This window comes from Myxocyprinus asiaticus, chromosome 23 (genome assembly GCF_019703515.2).
Source record: "Myxocyprinus asiaticus isolate MX2 ecotype Aquarium Trade chromosome 23, UBuf_Myxa_2, whole genome shotgun sequence".
Taxonomy (NCBI): Eukaryota; Metazoa; Chordata; class Actinopteri; order Cypriniformes; family Catostomidae; genus Myxocyprinus; species Myxocyprinus asiaticus.
Window position 1 is genome coordinate 37,022,210 of NC_059366.1, and position 27,330 is coordinate 37,049,539.

At 39.5% G+C, this 27,330-nt stretch overlaps 1 protein-coding gene across 1 annotated transcript in view; it reads right to left on the reverse strand.

The window, feature by feature from the left end:
* eys (eyes shut homolog) overlaps positions 1-27,330 on the reverse strand; it is a 293,123-nt gene that overhangs the window by 224,777 nt on the left and 41,016 nt on the right. Inside the window, exons 9-11 of the mRNA XM_051651752.1 lie at positions 24,897-25,060; positions 16,196-16,449; positions 14,593-14,697 (exon numbers count right to left, since the gene is read on the reverse strand). Coding sequence (XP_051507712.1) covers positions 14,593-14,697; positions 16,196-16,449; positions 24,897-25,060 — 523 coding nt within the window. The remainder of the gene's footprint in view (positions 1-14,592; positions 14,698-16,195; positions 16,450-24,896; positions 25,061-27,330) is intronic.

Sequence of the window (27,330 nt, forward strand, 5' to 3'; positions counted from 1 at the left end):
TATTTATTATTATTTTTAAATGTGACTTCAGTGGCCGGGTTTAAAAAAACAATAAGGTTCCATTTGTTAATATTCGTTTAAATTATTTTATAGTCTAATATTATATACACTACCGGTCAAAAGTTTAGAAACACTTACACATTCTTTATTATAATTGTTTTTTTCTTTCTTTTGTTTTTTTTTTTTTTTTTTCACATTTTAGAATAATAGTAAAGACATCAAAACTATGGAATAACATAAATAGAACTATGGGAATTATGTTGTGACTAAACAAAATCCAAAATAAATCAAAACTGTGTTATATTTTAGCATCTTCAAAGTAGTCACCCTTTGCCTAGAATTTGCAGAAATGTACTCTTGACATTTTCTCAACCAACTTCTTGAGGTATCACCCTGGGATGCTTTTTAAACTATTGAAGGAGTTCCCATCTATGTTGGGCACTTATTGGCTGCTTTTCGTTATTATTTGGTCCAAGTCATCCATTTCAAAAACTTGTTTTTATTTTTTTTTTATTAAATTTTTGTTTTATAATGAAATAAATTATATGGTGGCACAATTATATTTTTTTCTACAAAACTAATTTCAAACATTTAAGCATACGCCTTCAGATCAAAAGATTTTTAAGATCATGAGAAACATTTCAGTCAAGTGTTTCAACATTTTTGACTGGTAGTGTATAATATATATTATATAGTCTTTATATTATAGTCTAACCGTTTATTTATGTTAGACAAATTAAATCTCCAATTACCTTGCATAATGTTAGTGACGTCATCTTCATAGGACTTTTAGTTTGAAGATATGAGTTTGGAGCGAGACTGTGTAACATTCTCTCTAGTTAATTTTTGGTTTTAATACATGTTCTTAAAAGAAGTTACTGGACTACTGGATGTTACTCACGTTCAAAGAAACAGAAGAATTAGATGGAGTGCTACAACATTTCCTCATATAACAAGTCACATTTTCTATTCCTCTGCCCCACCATATTAAATATTAGCCTGTTTTTTACTAGCACTATTTTGATCACGAAGGTCTAATTTTAGTTCCTGTATTTCCTAGACAAAACATGCTTTTCCTATCTACCCCAATGTTCTTCTCCAGTTTTCAAAATAAAACATGTATTGGCTAAATGTATGCTTTACATTGTGCAAAAAATATCAAATATTAGTTAAAAATGCAAACATCCTTGCGCTGACATAGACCGGCTAATTTTGATGAGTTGCTTGCTCGACTCACTCACACACGCCTAATTCTTCATAGAAACCCACACATACTAGATGTGTGCCTAATATTTTCTGCTGTATAAATCGTGCAGCCTGACTGGCCACTACTAAATTATTAAAGGAATAGTTCCCCCAAAAATGTATTAATTTACTCACCCTCATGCCATCTCAGATGTGAATGACTTTCTTTTTTCTGCTGAACACAAATGAAGATTTTTAGAAGAATATTTCAGCTCTGTTGGTCCTCAAAAGTGCAAGTGCATGGTGGCCTGAACTCTGAAGGTCCAAATATCACATAAAGGCATCAAAAAAGTAATCCATACGACATGGTTTTATCAATGTCTTCTGAAGTGATCCAATTGGTTTTGGGTGAGAACAAAACAAAATATAACTTAATTTTACTGTACATCTTGCCATTGCACTCTCTAGGCAGGATCATGATTTCAAGCTCGATTACACTTCCTAGTGCTTGACGCTTGTGCAGAGCACTAGATGGCAGTATAAGAAGTGTAATCGAGCTTGAAATCACAATCACCAAGGAGACTGCTGTTGAGATTTATAGTGAAAAATAAATTACACTTTGGTCTGTTCTCACCCAAAACTGATTGGATCGCTTCAGAAGACATTGACTAAACCACTGGAGACTTGAGGAGTAATTTTAATTATGCCATTGTGATATTTGGACCTTCTGAGTTCTGGCCACTATTCATTTGCATTTAATGGACCTACACAGCTGAGATATTCTTCTAAAAAAATCTTCATTTGTGTTTTGCAGGAGACAAAAAAAAAAAAAAAAAAAAAAAAAAAATATCCCTTTAATTTGGGATGGCAATCAGTTGTCTGTGCAGTTATACAAGAATTTTAAAATCCTGCACCTCTAATCCACCCCCCTACCTGGCACAGTCACTCAAATTCAAAGATGTCTTCCTAAAGAGGGCGCTTACCGCCCGTTAAAAGCAGAATCTTCCATTGGGCTGCATACAAAATTCAGGACATTTTTTGACTTAGTCTTCGATAGGAAACATTTGTACATGAAAAGTATGCTTGTTTAAATCTATTAGTTTAAAGGATTGTACCTAAGATACAAATGGAAATCTGTCTGTGTAATCTTCAGAGAATGATTAAAAAGACCCTTATACTGTAATCAAAAACAACGGTGATTGGTGCATCCTGAACAACGCTGAGAAAAGTAACAGGTCCCACGTGACAACACATTTTATGCGGCACTTCAGAACAAATCAGACAATAATTTACACATTAAAAATTGTGTTCCATTGTGCACTTTGTTATGTTGCATAAAATGATTTTGACAATGATTTTGTTTAGATATCATATGTGGGAATTTATTACTTTAAATTTATTTGTATAACTTCTACCCATTCCATTAAAATCAGCTTGTGATATAATGAATCAAATGACTTTTTGGATATTAAAATATGTTCTCGAAAGACACAGAAACTGAGACCGAAATATGCCATGCATACTTGTGGGTAGGTTATATAGTAAAGTAATCAGTTATGCCATTGTTCAGATCAGTGGAAATGCTTTCCAGCTCTGAGTCATTCACAGTTTGCCTGGCTGAGCACCGACTTCAGCACAGGACCCAGTACCAGTTTGGTGGGAAAAGGGTAATTGAGTGCTTTTTTAGTTAGTTCACCCACAAAATTTTATTCTGTTGTCATTTCTACATAATCATGTCGTTCCAAACCCATGACTTTATTTCATCAGTCGAACACATGCAGAAAAATTTTGAAGAATGCTGCTCTGATTTCCATGAAATTAATTAACAACATGAGCATAAGTAAATGATGACAGAATTTTGCTTTTTGGGTGAACTATCCCTTCAATGTGAGTATATTTTTCCAGCAACTAGTCACAAATATAAAAAATACATACGATTAGTAGTGCCAGTATTAAACCCAACAGAATACAACTACCATACAACCGTAACGATGGGCTCTGCTCACAATTTCATAGCAACAACCATAAGCAAGCCAGGCACAGAAAGCTCATGGTTAAAAACCAAAAGGTATCTTCTTTAACCATGGAGAAATGTGATCCTATTAGGGCTCTGCAGGAAACTCAGCATGCTATACAGGGAGGACTTTGTCAGTTTCACAGAGAGATCTGTTAAAACTGAAAAACACTACAACGCTGCCACCATGGCTCTGGGAATGATACAAGGTATTACTGAACAGTCAGAAGTATTAGTAAACAGTCAGAGAGACACTTCTTTATTGTCTGTGTGTTTTAGCTGACAGCTGTATACTATTGTGCAAGTAGGTTAACCCTCAGGATTATGCCTTAACAGATGAGGATGGATGGTTGTTTTGGAAAACAATTGGATTTAATGTCAGGCAGTGGTTCTAAACTGATTGGCAGTTCTGTTGACAGCGTTTAGGACAGCAGTAAAAACATATGATGCTACATGCAAAAAATAGCAAGTTACTATATACTGTAACCGTGTCTATTTAAAATGGCAAAAATAAATAGGCTTATCTGCCTTTTAAAGGGATGATAAAACACTTACATGTTTTGTTGTTGACGTCAAAAGTCTCTACAGTATTTTGTGTCACTTGGTAATATGGCTTATACTAATACAATATTTAGCCCAATGTTTGTTCCATGTTTTAGGCTGGTAAATCACACTTCTGCTGTTGTTTATGCATTTACAAAATACTCAATTTCCCATGTTTTTAAACGTCATGTTAATAATTTTGGACATTTTTGGGCCTATGCAATTTATGGCTATATTAAAACATTTCAATATTTGATTTTAAGGGCATTTCTGTTAACTGATGTACGATACACAATTTTATGGTGCTCTCTCGGGTCACAATTTGATGTCCAAAGTAAAATATGGGTCCTGAAGCAAAACCAGTTGACGTATGAAAAGGACGACACAACTACAATGGGTTTTAAGTGATTCAAGACGTTTCATAAAAACAAAATAAATCATTGGAATCTACAGTCTGATACATATGATGCCAGCTATGAAATTTGAGGTGAACAGCCTTTAGTTGATATTTTTTGAAGCCAGTGACCATTCTGTGATCAAACCACATATACTGTTTTTATTTTAAATAGGCTTAAAAATAGACCCATCATGCTATGTACTGTAAATGATTTAAAGTGATGGATGAAATGCTGTAAATGTAGCATATGTCATATACAGTATTTATGTCTTCAACCACAACATCATTATCATGGACAGTCTGCTTCTCCAGAAGAAACATATATGAAACGTCTCCAATGCTGTTGTCCTTGAAAAACAAGCATGTGTATAAATGAGCTTCTCATTTACATAGGACATCACTGGCAATCTCTCATATAGACATATGACAAAAATAAATGCAGGTAGACTAATGAAGATGTGGATATTGATATAGTGGCATGAAACAGTGTAAAATCATCAGTCGCAGATGAAATTTTCATTTGCTGTGGTGCTGTGTAGAATAACGATTCAAGGTAGCTCAGCTCATTAATCTCTGGCGCTTGTGGAAAACAACAACAGTCAAGAGGTATAATATGTTTGATACATTTGCTATTAATGTAAAGGAGGTCGGGACATTCTGAGAACAGCTGCTAATAATTTTCTAGCTACAAACATTTATATCTGAGTAGAACAAAGGTAAAAATGAATTTGTGCACATAAAGGGGGTCGCACACCGGACACGTCTGGCGGATGACATGGCACGTTCTAAAATTCGAAACAACTGTTTTCAATGAAGGTACGCACACTGCTGCCACCGCTCGGCGTCTGTTGGCGGCGCCCAGCTACGACTCCGGAGGCTGCTCAAATTTCTGCCGTGCCACAGAGTGCAACTCAAATATTTTCCATCAACTTCGACCCAAATCATTATCAGAGGACATAGATTATTTACTCTAGCATTGTTCATTCTTGAAGAAGGGAAAAACCTTGGTAACTTTTGTATGTACTATCTGCCACCTGAACCACATTGTTGTGCCCTGTGTTTGATATGTGGCACTTCTCGTCCGATGTGTGACCGCCTTAAGCACATGTTGTACACAGCATTTTCAGCACACATAAGTGCAGGTATGAACACTTTGTGAATGAGACCCAACATATTATTCTGAACAGTTAAAGCAATAGTTCACCAAACATGAAAAATCTGTCATAATTTACTCACCCTCATGTTGTTTCAAACCCTTTTATGAGTGTGATGAGAGAAGCTTGTTTTGCACAACAGACGTCAAGACATTCACTGACAAATTACATGAAGTCCGGGTTGTTTCTCACAGAAACCTATTGTATGCCTTCAGAAGACTTGGAATATGATGCACTACTTTTATGATGCTTTTATAATGCTTTTGGGCCCTTTTTTTAAACTTTAAAGTTAAGCACTATCCATTGCAATTGTATTGAAAAGATGGACCGGGATCTTCTTTAAAAAACTCCTTTTGTGTTCTGCATAAGAAATAATGTTAAAAGGGGGCCTGGGTAGCTCAGTGGTAAAGACGCTGGCTACCACCCCTGGAGTTTGCTAAGTGACTCCAGCCAGGTCTCCTAAGCAACCAAATTGGCCCGGTTGCTAGGGAGGTCACATGGGGTAACCTCCTCATGATCGCTATAATGTGGTTCGCTCTCAGTGGGGTGCATGGTGAGTTGTGCGTGGATGCTGCGGTGGATGACGTGAAGCCTCCACACGTGCTATATCTCCGCGGTAACACACTCAACAAGCCACGTTTATAAGATGCACACGTCGACGGTCTCAGACGCGGAAGCAGCTGAGATTCATCCTCCGCCACCCAGATTGAGATGAGTCACTATGCCATCACAAGGACTTAGAGCACATTGAGAACTGGGCATTCCAAATTGGGAGAAAAAGGGGACAAAATAAAAAAATAAAAAATAAATAAATAATAATAATAATGTTATATTGGTTTGAAACGATATGAGGATGAACAAATTATGACATGATTTTCCTTTTCAGGTGAACAATTCCTTTAAAATGACCTTCCTCGCATACGCAGGTGATATTCCTTCTCTCCTCTGTTTCCACACATTTCCGAGACTGTTTCTGGCTCGGCACAAGGTCACAGACATCTATGTCCCCTGAGCAAACCTTCCCTCAGTAGCATGAAATCAGGACAGATTAAGACTCCCAGCGATACATTTCACAATATATATATATTTTTTTCAGCAATGCCAAATAGAAGAGTATTACAAATCTCAACTTCTCCCTCTTTATGCACCACTTTGACAAATGCTTGTTAGTGGAGCTGTAAAAAGGCTCATCTTAATGCCTTTTATGGGTTTTGTGAGCAAAAGACGTCCTCCCTGACTCAGATTTATGAAGGCATTGATTCCTCCTCTGGCAGACTACCTGCTGGCCTGTATGCTAATAGACTGAATCTGCACATAAAGCCTTGTTGTGCTGATCTATATCACATTTGTCTGGCTGCACAGATACACTGTCCATGCGCCACTGATATACGAGCATGTCGATAACTTTTGTTATAAATAAAACACGCCCGCTCGCGGTAACTAATATTTGATCAATACCTGCTGGAAACGAGGCCAGCTGACGCTTGTTGCCAAATAATTAAACAAATTACAGTCTTAATAACCTCCCCTGACAATGGGTATCAATATCTTAAATTCAGCTTCAAGACTAAGAGGTCAATATAATGTTAGACAGAATGACAGCTTTAGTCACAACTTGCTTTCATTTTATGGAAAAAAAAAAGATGCAATGAAAGTGAATTGTGACTGAGGCTGTCATTCTGTCTTACATCTCCTTTTGTGTTCCATGGAAGAGTGAAAACAGCCTTCTAAAATGGCTTTCTGATATTACTTTTTTTGAGATTCAATCTTGAATGTTGAATTTCAAAATCTAACTGAATTTTTTACATTTTAATCTGATCAAGTCTTCCATCACACTGTCTCCCATAAGAATTGTGCCCTTTTATGAGACCTGTACTGACAGAATTGTGGTCTGTTTTCTTTCAACATCATGTTTGAGAGAATTAAGGAGAGGCTGTTTTAATAAACACTAGAAAATTTACACTAATGTATTCTCTTCCCTCTGGCAGGTATATTATAATGAAGATACTGATCATGAGTCACACACAACATGTTTTTTGGGATCCAATAAAGCTTCACATGATCTACAGATCCACATGAGCTTTGTGAAGTGAGACGAGATCACTATAAGAGGTACACCATCCACTGTCAGTGTTCTAACAATCATTATAAATCATAAGAGTATGAATACATAAAACAACCAAATAATCTCTTCAACTGCCACATGTTTGGAAAAGAGTCATGGACAGCTAGCACTTCCACCAAACTACTTAATCGGTATTTAACAACCTTTTTTTTTTTTTTTTTTTTTGCATGCAATGCACGGAGTTAATGTAGCATGAAGGAATGTCACAAGTACAGTGCTGCCTTTTCCAAATGGGATTTCTGACACATTACAGGGCCACAAGCTATTCTCACTCCGAAAAGCATCCAAGTTGTACACACTGAAGTTTTTTTTCTTTCCTTTTCTGAGTTGTAATTTCTTTAAAAAAAAAAACTTAAGGGGCTGTTCACACCCAATATATCTTTGGGTCCATCTGCACTGCTTTTCAATTGTATCTTTTGTAAACATGCGCTAGATGTACGGCTTTGACTGTTGTGACACATCAATTTTTTTTCTGTGTCTCGTGCAGGAGCACCACTTGGTTTTAGAAGTAAAAAAAAAAAGGTCAACAAGGTGTTTTCAAAACCCCCATGTTCTGCTCTATTTGTTACGTGCGCCTAGCTTTTTTTAAGCGCAAGGATGTGTTCAGCGTAGGGATGTTAACGATTAATCGAAAATTAATTAATTGTCGTTAATAATTTGATCGATTAAGCTTATCGATTATCGATTAGTTATTTTTTAAGACAAATGCGTTCAGTAATCATAACAGCAGACCAGTGTTAGGTAAGTTACTAATTACTTCTCTAAAATTATAATCAGATTACTTTACTAACTGCTTCATTGGAAAAGTAATCACATTACTAATTACTTTAATTTTATGTTACATTCTAAAACACATTTCCTCTCAACGAATTCAAAATAATGTCTCTTTTTCCTCTTTGTTCATTGTTGTACATAAGTCATACACAGCACCTCACATTTCTCCCTCACATTACTCATTATGTTATAGACCTCACTCATTACAGGTCTATAATTCATACATTAAAAAATTCTACATAAATAATATTACTTCAAAAACCTGTTTAACGCTAATAATGTACTTAAAAGTAATTAGTTTTTTAAAAGTCAATAACTGTAATTTGATTACAGTAATTGTATATGTAATTAGTTACACTACTTTTTCTGCCATAAAAGTACAGTAATGAATTACTTTGTAATCGCATTACACCCAACACTGCAGCAGACATTGATAAGGCTGTCTATACAGTCATCTGCCGCTAGAGGGTGCTTGCTCTATAAATGAACATTAATGTTTTCTGCACACACCATTATAGTGTGTTAAAGTACAACATGACAACAAGCACTGTTGACCTTGTTTCATCCCAACTTAAAATTATGTCAGCAATTGTCAGGACACCACGAAGGCACATTCAGCTGATATCTCTCCATCACGGTATGTTAAGTACGGTATGTTAAGAAACGGTATGTTAAGTACTGTTTAAGTAGCTTATTATGATTTTACTTAATTTCAAATAAAAATATAAGTCCAAAGGTCTGAAATATCCCATGATCCTAAACGTGAAGTTTTAATGAACTCAAATATGTATACAGGTGATATGATGTACTGTATATTTTATACAAGTTATTTTTAACAGTAGCCTAATTCATTAACAGTAATTAAAATCACAAATTTGTACAAAACATAGCCTAAATGTATTAAAATACACTGAAATAAGATTATTTTAACAGGAAACTGCCAATACTTGCATTCCTTAAGTGTATGAATTTAAATTATATAAAAAAATAGGCTACATGCACATATTATTTTGAGTCCTCTACGTGCGTTTTGCGATATTAACATTAACGGTTAATCGATCTGTAATTTCTACAGTGACCGATTATGAAAATGTCTGAAAATTGACATGCCTAATTCAGTATGAACAGCCCCTAAAAAGATCAGCACAATATAATGATTACAAGACAAATGAAAACAGAACATTAAAGGAATAGTTCACCCAGAATGATAATTCTCTACTGATTTACTCACCCTTATACCCTCTAAAACACGTATGACTTTCTTTCTTCTGCGGAACACAAATTAAGATATTCGATAAAGATATGATGTGAAAATATCCATACAGTGCAAGTCAATAGGGTTCAACACTTCCAAGCTCCATGTGCTATGAGATGCAGGCGAGGGAAGCGAGCTGGCACGCTGGTCAAGCTCCGAATGCGTGGCTTTTGAACAGCGCTGCCGAGTATTCATCTAGTGAATCTCCACTCTCTTCCTAACAAAACAGATAAACTACATCTCCTCACCCATACAAACAAGGACTTTTCAAACTCTGCTGCCTTGTGCTTCACAGAAACTGGCTGAGTGAAGCCATTCCGGACAGCAAGTTACATCTGCCGGGCTTTCAGCTGTTCAGAGTGGATCGCACTGCGGAGTTAACGGGGAAAACAAGAGGCGGTGGAACATGCTTTTACATCAATGAAGGTTGGTATACAGATGTAACAACATTAAAGATGTGCTGTCCTAATTTGGAATTGCTCTTTATCAACTGTAAGCCTTTCTACTCGCTGCGGGAGTTTTCCTTGTTTATTCTGGTGAGTGTTTATATTTCTCTACATGCGTGCGTGAATGCAGCATTGCAACAGCTGGCTGATCAGATCACAGACACGGAACAACAATACCCGGACTCACTTATTATTATTCTGGGAGATTTTAATAACCTCACCCATGAACTGCCAAAATACAGACAGCACATTACATGCCCCACCAGAGACAGAAATACATTGGATCATTGCTACACAACAATAAATGACAAACCATGGTTTACAGCAAAACTCAGGCAGGTTCGTCAGGCCAAAGAGGATGCTTACATATGTGGGGATAAAATCTTGTACAATCAGGCCAGGAACACACTGAATTAGGAAATCAGAGTGGCTAAAAGAAGCTACTCTGATAAACAAGTTTTCAGCTAATGACCCTGCATCAGTGTGGAGAGGCCTAAAAGATTTACTAACTTCAAGACACCATCCCCCAACACTGTAGGGAACCAACAACTGGCTGACGACTTGAATGTGTTTTACTGTAGATTTGAAAGGCCCAGTCTCACAGCCCACACCCACTTTGACCTTCACTTCACACAAACATCAACACCTCATGCAACCCCCCTCCTCCCCCCTCCTGCTACTCAACCTGCACTTAAGAGCTGTGAAGAGGAGGTGTGCCGTGACTTCCGGAAAAAAAAAACAAGGAAACCACAAGGCCCAGACAGTGTTTTACCCACTTGTCTAAAATCCTGTGCTGACCAGCTGGCCCCCATCTTCACACAGATCTTCAATAGATCACTGGAGCAGTGTGAAGTTCCCTGCTGCTTCAAATACTCCACCATCATTTCTGTCTCAAAGACACAAAACCACAGGATTTAATGACTACAGACCTGTCGCTCTGATGTCTGTGGTCATGAAGTAATTTGATTAACTGGTGCTGGCCCAACTGAAGGACAGGCAGCAGCTAGTGAGACAGGGGAAATTCACTTCCAGCACATGTACGATCAGCACTGGTGCCCCCCAGGGATGTGTGCTGTCCCCACAACTGTTCTCCCTGTATACCAATGACTGCATCGCCAAGGACCCCTCTGACAAGCTCCTGAAGTTTGCAGATGGCACTACTGTCAACGGCCTCATCCAAGATGACGATGAGTCTGTATACAGAAGGGAAGTTGAACGACTCACTGGTGCAGTCAAAAAAACCTGGAGCTGAACACACTCAAAACAGTGGAGACGATAGTGGACTTTAGGAAGAACACCCCAACATTGAACCTGCTCACCATTCTAAACAGCACTGTGGCAGCAGTGGAGTCATTCAGGTTCCTGGGCACTGCCATCTCACAGGACCTGAAGTGGGAGACCCACACTGACTCCATTGTGAAAAAGGCCCAGCAGAGGTTGTACTTCTTTCGCCAGCTGAGGAAGTTCAACCTGCCACAGGTGCTGCTGATACAGTTGTACTCAGCAGTCACTGAGTCTGTCCTTTGCACTTCAATAACTGTCTGGTTTGGTTCAGCTATGAAATCAGACATCAGAAGACTACAAAGGAAAGTTCGGACTGCTGAGAGGATTATTGGTTGCCCCTGCCCTCCCTTCAAGAACTGTACATTTCCAGATTGAGGAAAAGGGCTGGAAAAATCACTCTGGACCCCACTCACCCAGCCCACTACCTTTTTGAACAGTTGCCTTCTGGATGGCGCTACAGAGCACTGAGCACCAAAACCGTCAGGCACGGGAACAGTTTTTTTTCCCCCTCAGGCTATCCATCTCATGAATAGTTAAAACTGCCCCATTGAGCAATAATTATGTACAATACACAGCTTAGTTTATTTATATTTATCCAATGCACCCTACCTCTTCTGCCATACATTCCCTTGCTGCTGTATATAACTTATTTGTATTTGTACATACGTATATATATATATATATATATATATATATATATATATATATATATATATATGTATGTATTTGTGTTATTGTGTATTTCTATATATACTTATATTTTCTGTTCACTTTTTATTTTATTGTTTTTTATTATTATTATCTCTGCCTTGTTGTTGTATTGTTTGTGCACTGGAAGCTTCTGTCGCCAAGAGAAATTCCTTGTATGTGTAAGGATACTTGACAATAAAGCTCATTCTGACTCATTCTAATTCTGATATTCTGTATGGATATATTCACATCACATCTCAATCAAAATATCTTCATTTGTGTTCAGCAAAAGAAAAAAAAAAGTAATCAGAGTTTGAGATGGCATAAGGGTAAGTAAATGATCAGAGAATAAGATTTTTTGGGTAAACTGTTCATTTAATGAAATATCCCTGAAAATGAAGAAATCTGCAAAGATATACTGTACCAAAGGCATGCTCATTCTTGATTTAATAAGACATTGCACCATTAAATAGCTTCAATGTAGTTACCGTAGCTACTTTTTGTTAGTAGCTTGCAGTGTGGGAAAAAAGAATGCGTGACAGTTTCAGTGAGATGCAATGTGGTTAGTGACAGAATTCAGTGTGTAGAAACTGACTACAAGCAACATCAGCCAGCAGCTCACCCATCAAGGCAATATTCTGGGAGACCCACTTTTCAAGCCACACTGGATGACAAAGCCCATTAAAAGATAATTACATGCACAGTTCCATACACATACAGCTCTGCTGAAGGATTGTAAGAACAGGTATTTGTATTTATTGGTCTTCTGAACCATGAGGGTAATGAGAACACACTTTCTCTCTGGGGTGAGCTGCATGCCAAGACCTGACATTGCAGTTCACCGAGGATACCAGTAATAAATGTCACTCTGCACTCAGAGGAGAGACAGACACAAAAATTATATGACCATGAATATTCCTATATATAAAGCTATAAATGTATACAATTAAATTACAAATAGACTAAATAGAAAGAAAAATAATTTAACATCCAGCTGGCATGGGGTTATTCAAAGTTTTATATGTGATGCAAGTGCATTTGAGGACAAGATAATAATAACTGCAGCTATTCTGAAATGTATGGGGAAATGCTGAGAGTAATGGTTCAGAAAATGACAAAATGCAAACTGTGCTTTGGTATAATCATACTCCAGTATCATGAACAGGATCTACTCATGTATCCTTGTAGAAAAAATCTATTTGAACATAATGTGTTAATATGAGTATTTGAAGCTCTGTTCTCTGCATTATGTTCATAAAATTCGTTTAATTAAATATTTATCTTTTTCGCACCAAATGCAATCGTGTCACTTTAGAAGACATTCATTTAACAGCTGGTGTTGTATGGATGAAGTTTATGCTGACTGTCTGTGATTTGTGGACTTTCAAAAGAGAAATCGCCATTCACTTGCATTTTAAGGACCTACTGAGCTAAGAAATCTTTCTATTTTTCTTCAAATGTCATGATTCCATACACCCGGCCACACCCTCCGCCCTGCCACAGTGTTCTATTGAAGAAAGAAAGTCATTCACACCTGGGATATCATGAGAGTGAGTAAATAATGAGAAAATTTTCATTTTTGGGTGAACTATCCCTTTAAGCCAAAACACATTGGAAATAAGAACTGGTACAAAGGAAATAAGCCACAAAACAACTTTATTAAGCCACAACACAACTAAATTAAGCCATAACATAATGGAACTCAGTCACAACACAACAGAAATAACTCACAAAATAACAAAATTAAGCCACAACACAGCAAATTTAAGACAAAACACAACAGAAATGAACCAAAAGTTACACAACAAAATTAAGCCAAAATACAATGGAAATAAGTCACAATACAATAGAAATAAGCCACACAATAATATACGTGAGCCACAAAATAACTAAATTAAGCCAAAACACAACATAAATGAGCCAAAACAAAATTAAGACACAAGACAATGAAATTAAGCCAAACCATAAATAAATCAAGCCACAGCATAGCAAAATTAAACCAAAACACAACTTAAATGAGTCAAAACACAAAGAAATTATGCCAAAACACAATTTAAATAAGCCACAACAAAGCAAAACTAAGCCACAACACAACAGAAATGAGCCATAACACAACAAAATAAAGTCTGGAGATTTTCAAGCATTGTTCCTGAGGTTGAGCCTTGTAAATGGCTTATCATCACTTATTTATTTATTTATTGGATTAATTAATTATGTATGAATATCTAAATCTAACTACATTTTTGAGATTTTAACCTGATCAAGTCATCCATCTTCACACCCTCTCCTGTAAGAATCGTGCCCTCTCATGACACCCATCTTGACAAGATAGTGGTCTGTTTTCTTTTACCGTCATGTTTGAGAGTATTAAAGAGAGGCTGTTTTAATAAACAGAAGAAAAGTTACACTGATGGATTTTCTTTGGCTATTCTCCCTTGGGCAAATAGATTATCTTGAAAATATGGAGCATGAGTCAGACACAACATGTTTCGTAGTACCCAATAAACCTTCACATGATCCACTTGAGCTTTGTAGATAAGATCTTTCAAAGTCTAAATAGCTCCTGTGGAATCATTATCTATATGCACCCATGGCTCCTTTCCAAGAGTAACACCATTTTTCAACATAATATTTGCAATATTTTAAGTTCTTTAAATCATACATGGAAACTGTACTCCACTCAGAACGTGTGTTGTTTTGGAAAAGAGTGCTCGACTGTACTTACCAAGTGGACAGATACAAATGTAGTCATTGACCAGATCAATGCAGGTGCCTCCATTAAGACAAGGTCTGGACCAGCACTCATTCATATTCTCTGAGCATGTTCGGCCTGCATAATGGACATACAAAGAGACAGTATGAATAACAAGGTGCTGTATCATTTCAAGTTATACTTCTGTGACAAAAACAAGATTGATAAAGATGTATAATTGTTATTAATTTACTGGATGAGAATAATTCCCACAAAAAAAATGAATGAATATATCATTATAAAGAATCAAGTCTTTTTTTTTTTGTCTTTTTTTTTTTTTGTTTTTTTTGCTACATGACCAGGGGCAGTGGAATGTGTTAAATGAGACCATTTTATTGCCACAAGGGGGTCCTGACCATAAATTGCAGCTATTACAAGAACAGTCCCCCTCTTACTCAACACAATGGTCACAGCTGTGATTATGAGTATACTTTCATATGTTGCAAGTACATTAACCCAGTGACGTAGCAAAGGGTGGGCCGGAGTGGGCCTGTGCCTACCCAAATTAGACCCAGGCCCACCCAGAATATTACAGACTATTCTTTCACTTCAAATATATATTTATAACATAGGGCAACACTTGGCTCACCCATTTTTCAGTGAGGCCCACACAAAAGTAATTTCCTGGCTACACCCTTGCATTGGCCTCAAAAGGTATTTGGACACTTAAGTCTTACTGTATGAATGTCTTTGCATAATATTAAAAAAAAAAAAATCACTAAAAGTGTAAATTATTTTAAAGAAAGATTGTACAAAACACATTATGAGCAAAACATTATATATATATATATATATATATATATATATATATATAGAAAACAATAAATAGTTGGTTTAAATTCATCAAAAAATGGCGCAGAAAAGAGAAGTTCACATAATTTGGTTGCAGATGCCACTTGGTTTAACATTATATCTAATGCAATCCATTTCATAGATTCAAATGTTTATATTTTCAATTTTTTCTTCTTTTTTTCTTTTTCTTTATCTTTTTCTTTTCTTTTATTGTTTCTTAATTTCTTTAAATTAAAATAAGAACTTAATTGATTTCATTCAAATTTTGATTTGTGTGAAAGTACTTTATATAAGCCCTTTTGGGCTTTTTTTTTTTTTTTTTTACTTTCCCAGCAATAATATTGTTTTATTTTGTATTTTCTTTAAATCTGCTTATCTTTCATTTTTGTATGCAAAAAAAAAAAAATGTCCAAATACATTGTAGATCCACTATATAAACATCCTTTCAATTATACATACATTTAAGAGGAATTTATTATCATATCACTTCCAAGACTTTTCTGCATCTCTAATTATTAGTAGAAATGTGATAAGAAATGACATATAAGGGATATTAGAGAGATAGATAGAAATAATAATTTGATCTCATAAACCATGTGAAACATGATTATGCTAATTATAAACATTTCCTCAGTAATCTTGTGAGGAATTCTAAATCATATACAGTATACTGGGAAAACAATTAATATCAAATGGCCAGTGTTCCTCAACAATACAAGGACAAAATCTGTTTCACAGTTGTTTCGCACCTCAGTAATACCTTTGAGTATAACACTGTGCTTACCGTTAAATCCGGGAGTGCACAGGCATTGGTAACTCGCCACCAAGTCAATACAAGTGGCGCCATTGGCGCAGGGGGATCTTTTGCATTCATCTGTCTCAAACTCACACAACATTCCCTCATATCCCAGCATGCAGTGACAGGTGTAGTTGTGCTGTTGATCTATACAGACGCCATGCTCTGAACACTGATGTCCACCGCAGAAGTCAATGTCGAGCTCGCAGTGGACTCCAGTGTATCCGTGACCACAAAGGCATCTTGGGATGTATGAAACAGTATCTCTTAATGGAATCCCAACAAAAAGCCTCCAGACACAGTACCAAAATAAACTGCTGAGTGATGGGGAGGACAATGTAATTTTCTTTGTAACATTTAGCTGTTTAGTAGGTTGTCTGAATGAGGGAGTAAATAGCCACTGAAGCTAAACAGAGTTGTAATTTAAAATTTATACTGGGATAAGCTTCCCATTTATGATGGATCAGGATCAATCCTTCTCAATCACTCTATTTGGAAAAAGGCACCATGATAGGACAAAACATGCTATTATAAACAGGGATCAGTAATAATGATTTTTCTTTTTTCTGCAGGCCAAATCATTTGTTTACTTGACAGAATGTTTTTTATAAATTGCATTGCTTTACAGTAAGTTATAATTGCCAGACAAATATATTTACTTTTAATTAAACAATTTAAATAAGTATAAATGTTTTTTTTGTTTTTTTTCACCCAATTTGGAATGCCAAATTCCAAGTGCGCTTTTAAGTCCTTGTGGTCGCATAGTGATTTGCCTCAATCTGGGTGGTGGAGGATGAATCCCAGCTGTCTCCATGTCTGAGACCATCAACCTGTGCATCTTATCACATGGCTTGTTGAGCGTGTTGCCACGGAGACATAGCGCATGTGGAGGCTTCACACCATCCACCGTGGCATCCGCGCTCAACTCACCACGCGCCCCACCGAGAACAAACCACATTATTGCGACCCCGAGGAGGTTACCCCATGTGACTCTACCCTACCTAGCAACCGGGCCAATTTGGTTGCTTAGGAGACCTGGCTGGAGTCACTTAGCATGCCCTGGGATTCGAACCAGTGAACTAGCAAACTCCAGGGGTGGTAGCCAGCTACCCAGGCCTCCCAATAAGTATAAATGTTAAATTAAAGTAAAATTTATAACACACACACACACACACACACACACAGTTGAAGTCAGAAGTTTACATACACTTAGGTTGAAGCCAATAAAACAAATTGTTTTTTAACCACTCCACAGATTTCATATTAGCAAACTATAGTTTTGGCAAGTCGTTTAGGACATCTACTTGTGCATGACACAAGTAATTTTTCCAACAATTGTTTACCAACAGATTGTTTCACTTTTAACTGACTATATCACAATTCCAGTGGGTCAGAAGTTTACATACACTAGGTTTACTGTATCTTTAAGCAGCTTTGGAAATTCCAGAAAATTATGTCAAGCCTTTAGACAATTAGCCAGTTAGCTTCTAAAAGGAGGTGTACTGAATTAAAGGTGTACCTGTGGATGTATTTTAAGGCCTACCTTCAAACTCAGTGCCTCTTTGCTTGACATCATGGGAAAATCAAAAGAAATCAGCCAAGACCTCAGAAAAAAAATGTGGACCTCCACAAGTCTGGTTAATCCTTGGGAGCAATTTCCATACGCCTGAAGGTACAATGTTCATCTGTTCAAACAATAGTACGCAAGTATAAACACCATGGGACCACACAGCCATCATACTGCTCAGGAAGGAGACGCATTCTGTCTCCTAGAGATGAATGTAGTTTGGTGCGAAAAGGGCAAATCAGTCCCAGAACAACAACAAAGGACCTTGTGAAGATGCTGGAGGAAACAGGTAGACAAGTATATATATCCACAGTAAAACGTCCTGGTTACTTTCGTAAACTCCGTTCCCCGATGGAGGAAACGAGACGTTGTGTCGATGTAGTGACACTAGGAGTCACTCTTGGGAGCCCCAAATACCTCTGCTTTTTGAAAAAAGTGGAATTTGCATGCCACTCCCCCGGACATACGGGTATAAAAGGAGCTGGTATGCAACCACTCATTCAGGTTTTGTGCTGAGGAGCCCAAGGTCCCAGCCATTTTAGTGGGTAGGTCAGTGTTGTAGCAAGAGGGACACAATGTCTTGTTCCCTCCATCAGGGAACGGAGGTTACGAAAGTAACTAGGACATACCCTATCTGTCACTCACTCGACGTTGTGTCAATGTAGTGACACTAGGGGTCCCTATACAAAACGCCACAACTAGCTGAACTGTGTTATGTGGACTGGCGGTGCAAGATGGGCAGACCGTTGTGTACCTTGTAGACAGCGCACCAGGCCGTCACGTAACCTCCCCCAACGCTTTTATGAGCATCGAACGGTCCTTCAGGAACAAGTCGACTGCCCAACAAATAGGGACAGGCTAGCCCAGCCTTGGCCTCTTTTCCTCTTTTTTCTCCACAAAAAGAGTGGAATAAGTTAACCGACTGGGGGCCATAAATGTCTACATCGGGGGGGGGGGGTTGTCAATCCCAAGGGGAAGACACTGTGGAGACCACACCCCACCCAGAGAAGGGGGGGGGGGGGTATTTTGAGTGGAAATATGTCACATGGTCTTTCCAAGTCTTGTTGGAAGTATGTCATGTGGAGAAGTCACGTGGTAGGTCCTACCCAAGGGGGGGAGGAGTTTCTACAAGCATGGTGACTGGGGGCAGAGGGGCCTCTGCCCAAGGAAGGCACAGTTTACCAACAGGGAAACGATTTAGTGGAAGATATATCACATGGGGTCACCTACGGGGAACCAGCGCATGTGGAAAACCTACCCCAGTACAGGGCTTAGTTAGCACATGTACTGGGCCGGCAGCGAGATTCTCCGCAAACTTGTCTGCCACAGGGCTAAGGAGCAAACTTGTGAACACGACTGGGAGTCAAAGGCGCATGTCTTCACCTCATGGGAGGGGAAAGGCGCTTTATGCAAGCGATACACCTGGTCAGCTGTCCTGGAACTTACCTGTTCGGACCTGAAAATGGGACGAAACCGGCTCAACCCGGAGATTATAGAACCTCACAAAGGTGTTGGGTGTCGCCCAGCCCGCTGCTCTGCAGATGTCTGCCAAAGAGGTGCCACTGGTCAGGACCCAGGAGACCGCTACACTCCTAGTAGAGTGGGCTCATAGCGTCATGGGGGGCGACACGTCCTGAGCGTGATATGCCATCAAGATGGCATCAATGACCCAGTGGGCGATCATCTGTTTGGAGACAGCGCTTCCTTTCCGCTGTCCAGCAAAGCAGACAAAGGGCTGCTCGGAGCTTCTACCGTGACCTTCGTCGCCCGGAGAGCGAGGTCGGTCGCCAAGCACAGCTCCTGCATCAATCCCGGGTCAGAAACTACCCTCATGCAGTTCTCTGAGTGCCTTGGCTTGGTGCACTTGCAGGAGAGCCATGGCATGCAGGGCTGAGGTGGCCTGTCCAGCGGCACCACAGGCCTTAGTCACCAGAGATGACATAACCTTACAGGCGATGGATGGGGGTCTCAAGCGGCCCCGCCAGGTGGCGGCGTTTTGCGGGCACAGATGTGCTGCAACCGACTTATCCACCTGGGTGATCGCCGAGTACCCCCTGGCAGCCCCACCATCGAGGGTAGTGAGAGCGGAGGAGCTCAGAGACTGGGTCCAGGCAGTGAAAGGTGCCTTCCACGAACTTGTGAGCTCCTCATGCACCTCCGGGAAGAAAGGGACCTGGGAGGGGCGCAGCCGTGACCAGCGCACCGGGCCCAGGAACCAATCGTCAGGCTGTGAGGGTTCAGGGGGGGTGGAGGGTTCCACTCCAGCCCGACACACGCAGCCACCCGGGCAAGCATGGCTGCCAGCTGCGCGTCAGGCTGCGACTGGGTGACCACACCCAAAGGTAGGAGCCCAGTACAGTCCTCAACATCAGACTGGACAGCCCGCTCTCCGATTCTGCAATCAGAGCTCATCCACTTTGCGAGCGCCGAAACGAGATCGTGAACTCACCCTGAGACGAGCCAGTGGTCTCATCCCAGTGGGGCAAACGAGTGTACTGGGGAATGGGAGGTCCGTGGGGAGTTACCCAGCAGAGTGGCTCCCATTGGGGTCCCCAAATCGCCCCCAGTGCTAACCGACGTGGCCTCAAACCTGTAGGTAGAAGGACCGAGGCGGGGAGCCGCTGGGGTGGTCTTTCCTTCTAACGAAGGAAAAACCACGACCACAACATTGCCATGGTCACGCTCTTGCAGTGAGAACATGACCCGTCCACAATGGCTGTCTCCGCGTGGGCAGCGCTGTGTTTGGGGCTCCCAAGAGTGACCCCTAGTGTCACTACATTGACACAACGTCGAGTGAGTGATAGATAGGGAACGAGTCTTATATCGACACAACCTGAAAGGCTGTTCAGCAAGGAAGAATACAGTGCTCCAAAACCACCAAAAAAAGCCAGACTACAGTTTGTAAGTGTACAGTGGTGCTCAAAAGTTTGCACACCCTGGCAGAAATTGTGAAATTTTGGCTTTGATTTTGAAAATATGACTGGTCATGCAAAAAAACTGTCTTTTATTTAAGGATAGTGATCATATGAAGCCATTTATTATCACGTAGTTGTTTGGTTCCTTTTTAAATCATAATGATAACAGAAATCACCCAAATGGCCCTGATCAAAAGTTTACATACCCTTGAATGTTTGGCCTTGTTACAGACACACAAGGTGACACACACACAGGTTTAAATGGCAATTAAAAGTTCATTTCCCACACCTGTGGCTTTTTAAATTGCAATTAGTGTCTGTGTATAAATAGTGGATGCACTGAGCAGGCTATATACTGAGCCATGGGGAGCAGAAAAGAACTGTCAAAAGACCTGCGTAACAAGGTAATGGAACTTTATAAAGATGGAAAAGGATATAAAAATATATCCAAAGCCTTGAAAATGCCAGTCAGTACTGTTCAATCACTTATTAAAAAGTGGACAATTCAGGGATCTCTTGATACCAAGCCAAGGTCAGGTAGACCAAGAAAGATTTCAGCCACAACTGCCAGAAGAATTGTTTGGGATACAAAGAAAAACCCACAGGTAACCTCGGGAGAAATACAGGTTGCTCTGGAAAAAGACGGTGTGGTTGTTTCAAGGAGCACAATACCATGATACTTGAACAAAAATGAGCTGCATGGTCGAGTTGCCAGAAAGAAGCCTTTTACTGCACCAATGCCACAAAAAAGCCCGGTTACAATATGCCCGACAACACCTTGACATGCCTCAAGGCTTCTGGCACACTGTAATTTGGAGTGACGAGACCAAAATAGAGCTTTATGGTCACAACCATAAGCGCTATGTTTGGAGAGGGGTCAACAAGGCCTATAGTGAAAAGAATACCATACCCACTGTGAAGCATGGTGGTGGCTCACTGATGTTTTGGTCGTGTTTGAGCTCTAAAGGCACGGAGAATCTTGTGAAAATTGATGGCAAGGTGAATGCAGCATGTTATCAGAAAATACTGGCAGATAATTTGCATTCTTCTGCACAAAAGCTGCGCATGGGACGCTCTTGGACTTTCCAGCACGATGACCCTAAGCACAAGGCCAAGTTGACCCTCCAGTGGTTACAGCAGATAAAGGTGAAGGTTCTGGAGTGGCCATCACAGTCTCCTGACCTTAATATCATCAAGCCACTCTGGGGAGTTCTCAAACGTGCGGTTTATGCAAGACGACCAAAGACTTTGCATGACCTGGAGGCATTTTGCCAAGACGAATGGGCAGCTATACCACCTGCAAGAATTTGGGGCCTCATTGTCATTGATGCTAAAGGGGGCAATATTAAGAACTAAGTATTAAGAACTAAGGGTATGCAGACTTTTGAACAGGGGTCATTTCATTTTTTTCTTTGTTGCCATGTTTTGTTTTATGATTGTGCCAATCTGTTATAACCTACAGTTGAATATGAATCCCAAAAGAAATAAAAGAAATGTGTTTTGCCTGCTCACTCATGTTTTCTTTAAAAATGGTACATATATCACCAATTCTCCAAGGGTATGTAACATTTTGAGCACAACTGTACAAGGGAACAAAGATCTTACTTTTTGGAGAAATTTCCTCTGGTCTGATGAAACAAAATTGGAACTTTTTGGCCATAATGACCATCATTATGTTTGGAGGAAAAAAGGGTGAGGCTTGCAAGTCCAAGAACACCATCCCAACCATGAAGCATGAGGGTGTTAGCACCGTGTTGTGGGGGTGCTTTGCTGCAGGAGGGACTGGTGCACTTTAAAGGCAATGCTACCAAATACTAACAAATTGTATGTAAACTTCTGACCCACTGGGAATGTGATCAAAGAAATAAAAGCTGAAATAAATCATTATCTCTTCTATTATTCTATAATTTCACATTCTTAATATAAAGTAGTGATCCTAACTGACCTAAGACAAGGAAAGTTTTCTACGATTAAATGTCAGGAATTGTGAAAAACTGAGTTTAAATGTGTTTTGCTAAGGTGTAAACTTCTGACTTCAACTATATATATATATATATATATATATATATATATATATATATATATATATATATATATATATATATATATATATGTGTGTGTGTGTGTGTGTGTGTGTGTGTGTGTGTGTGTGTGTGTATATAGATAGATAGATAGATAGATAGATAGACAGACACACACACACACTGTATATGTACATTTCTATAACAATAATGAACTATAATGCAATTCCATGACATTTTCTACTGGCCCAATCAGTTGTTTACTTGCCAGAAAAAATTATAAATTGCTTTGTGTTACAATAAATTATGAGTGTCAGACAAATGTATTTACTTTTAATTAAGCATTTTAATTAATAGAAAGGTTTAATAAAAATAAAATTGATAATGTATATATAAAACTATAATAAACTAAATATAATATTAATTATATGATGTAATGCTATCTATCAACATCTATGACATCTATCAACTTCATACAGTAAGCACTTTTGCTGGAACAAGATGGCAATGGAATAAAGTTCAATTTATTTATTTCTTTTTTTTTTTTTTCATTATTTTCAATCCAATTTTAAGGCTTCGTTCACACTGCAGGAAAAACAGATTTTCAAAATCAGAGTGACTGTTCAAACTGCAAGTTATATGTGGCCAGATCAGATTCTTTCTGTTCAGACTACAAACGCAGAAAACGTAAGTATATTCACCATGCATGAGATTTTAGTGATGGATGTTTTACCATTGATTACTTTTCATTAGGGCAGTATCCAAATATGAACAGTGTTCACAGACAACGGCTTAAAAATGGGAGAGCTGGCATATGCAATGTTTGTTGCTGCTAGTATTGTTGTTGCCCATTTTAGCAGGGATGTCCTGTATTTTGGCTGAAATTACGACGTCTCACATGGGACGCCTTTTATCTTGGGATCCTGTATTTTAGCAGAGAGCGAAACATCCCATATTGAAGACTTTGTGTCCCATATTAAATTATAAAAAGGTCAGACGGTGAGATGAGGACCCGTGTCCTGTGATGAAACGTTCAAAATGCTCAAGCGTCCTGTATTCATGTGACATTCTAAACTTTATCGCATTGTGGTTTCTCACAACCGGGATGGGTTACTGCACCTTAGCGCATATCTTTGGGTAAGTTAAGCCAATGTCTGTGTTATTATGAGAGGTTTGCAGTTTACGTGCCTTGTAACATATAAATGACATATGGGTGTATTTCATTCAGAAGTGATGATCTCTATGCCCTGTTTACCTACCACTGTGAGAGTTTTGTAGGGATGAAATGTGTAATAAAACAGGCTGAACTCACTTTTGAAGTAATTGTTTATAGAAAATTCTGTTTATAATGATCGTACTGCATGGCCATCATTATTGTATTAAATTTGAAGTGCCCAGTGATTAATTAAGGCATTAATTATGCCATTCAGAGCGCAGTATGTTTTCTCGTTGCAAAACCTGACATATAACAACCATCTCGCACAACAAATGATGAAAAAAACCACACGAATTCCAATCTGACCATTCAGACTGAGACGCATTAAGAAATATGAGGCTTGTAAAAATCGTATTTAATGTGTTTTTGTCCTGTTCAGACTACAAAAACCTAAACGGATTTGGGTGACTATGTCCAAAAAAATCAGATTTTTTCTGCCTGTGTGAACACAGCCTAAGTGATGCTTTCGAGACTATCACAAATCACGTTCACAATTTCAACAAAAAACATGTCAGCTAGCTAACCTTAGCGGCACATTTTCATCAGCAGAATTGGCTAAATATATAAAAAAAATAAGTTACAAGGCATAAAACACACATACATAATCAACAAATTATAACATAAGTACCTAAGCACTGGCTCACTAGGACAAGCAACATTTTAACTTGTCAACTGGCCTGAAACTCACACTGTCACACATCGCTCAGCCCATATTGTTGAGCCCTGATTACAACTGAGCAGTGCTCAATTTATTTGCATTCAGGTTTGTGGTAATTTACATTCTTTTTAAACATAAACATCAAATTAAATGCAATTCATTTGTTTATTGTTATCTTTGTATAATTAAAACAGAATCCTATTTAAATCCACTTCAAGACAAGCAAGACATTTGGTGAACTATTTGGTAAACAATCCAAGCTGAAGTTAAGAGCGCTTGACAAAACAGCACACATTTCTCACCTAAACTCACCTGTACCCACCAATCCCATCTGCGCAGGTGGCTCCGTTCTGACACCTGTGCTGGACACACTCATTTATGTTGACCAAGCAGGTCGGCCCAGCCCATCCAGGTGCACAAACACAACTGTAACTGGTGACGTTGTTAAGGACACAATGTCCTCCATTGGCACATGGCTATCAAAATGAAAATCAAGCATTATTCCAGAACAATCCTTCATTTAAATATGTGTGTAAAGGTAATTCTGGTCTTTTGTAAACAGACGTGTTTGGTCCTGGTGTTAAATAAAACATGCTGGTTAATGAAGGAAAGCTAATGTATTTTAATTGACAATTATGTTAGTGGTGATTATCAACACGAGTAAAACAAACCCAAATTATCAAGCTTGTTCAAAGGGAAATACAATTTGCCTTTGGTGATACAGCTCAGGGATAAAGCATGTAAACAGCTTCACGTCTTCAGAAGATTACAGCATGCTAAGAACACACACACACACACACACACACACACACACACACACACACACACACACACACACACACACAACCAGCATTTTTTAAGCACTTTAAAATAAATTGGGGGTGGTGTATGCATTTTTAATGAGTTCATGGTGTTAATGGGCATTAAATCCACATGTGTTAATTTACTTCAACAGTTCTGAATGTTTGAAAGCTGATGTCTGTAGTTTTTTTATGTAAAACTTGTATCTGAGTTTGGGCCAGAAATGTAAGTGCAGTGTAGCTCTAGCGGGAAGACTAGCAGCTGGACATAATTGCGCCATTAGCTAGGTAACTCCTAGCCAATCACATGTAAGCCATTGCTTTATTAGGACAAGACGTACTTACAGTGGGAATAGGCCACATCAGCTGTTTTGACCTTTTCTCTTTTTTAAAACAAATGAAAAATTCACTTAGCTGGGACCAAGATACATCCTGCCCGAAGGGGAGGTTAACATGTGGAGAATACATCACATGGACTTACCAACTGGGAAGTACCACATATGGAAAGGAGTTCCTGCAGTAGGTCCTACCTGGAAGGGAGGAGCTCTACAAGTGCAGCGACTGGTGGCAGAGCAGAACTCTGCCCAAAGGAAGACCCAGGTTTACCGTCAGGGAAACCGTACTGTGGGAAATACCTCATATGGGTTTACCGACAAGGAACCACCACATATGGAGCACCTATCCCAAGTACAAGGGCTGACCTGACAGGGCATACTTCACAAGTACTGGGCTTGGCATCAAATTCCTCCACCGAATTCGCCTGCCACAGGGTGCTGGGGGAAGAAAGACATCCAGGGTTCGCCGGTCCCAGGAACTCACGTGGACAAAAAAGTGCACATTATCCCCTCAGGGAGGGGAAAGGCACTGTGTGCAAGCAGTACACCCGGCCAGCTGTTCTTACCTGCTAACACACGGGACAAAACTGGCTCAACCCGAAGATTATAAAATCCCACAAAGGTATTGGGTATCACCCAGCCAGCTGCTCTACAGATGTCTGCTAGAGATGCGCCGTTCGCCAGAGCCCAGGAGGATGCCACACTCCCAGTGGGGTGTGCTCGTACTCCCAGGGGGTACGGCGTGCCCTGGCCTGGTATGCCAAAGCAATGGCATCCACAATCCAGTAGGCAATCCTCTGTTTGGAGACAGCCTTCCCCTTCCGCTGTCCCCAAAACAGACAAAGAGCTGCTCAGAGCATCTAAAGCTCTCTGTGCGGTCTGAGTAAATACGCAAGGCACATACTGGACACAGCAACAAGGCTGGGTCTGCCTTTTCCTGGGGCAGTGCTTGCAAGTTCACCACTTGATCCTTAAAAAGGGTAGTGGGAACTTTGGGCATATAGCCCAGCTGGAGTCTCAGGATCATGTGAGAGTATGCCGGACCGATCTCTAGGCATGTGTCGCTGACAGAGACTGACTCCAGGGGCTCAAACGGGGCTCTCTGTAGGCCCAGCAAGACTACAGAGAGGTCCCATGAGGGAATGAGCCGTTGTCTAGGAGGATTCAACCTCCTGGCACCTCTAAGGAACTTGATGACCAAGTCGTGCTTTCCCAAGGACTTACTGTCTACATACTTACCTGTTCGTACCCACTTTCAAGCAGGCTCACTGGGGGAAACGCATGTTTGCACAGGCCCAGGGGCCAGCTGTGTGCAAACGTGTCCGTGCCGAGCAGAGTCTCGGCCAGGGAGTACCATAGCGGGCAGTGGGAGGATTCCTGGGAAGCAAAAAAATCTACTCCAAATCAGCTGAACCACCTGGGGATGGAGTCTCCACTCTCCTCTGAGCATCACCTGTCACGACAGCGTGTTTGGGCTCGCCTGGGATATGAATGGCCTGCAACGACTTCAGTTACTGCTGACTCCAAAGGAGGAGATGGCGGGCGAGTTGCGACATGCGACATGAGCATAAACCACCTTGGCAATTTATATATGCTACCGTCGCTGTGTTG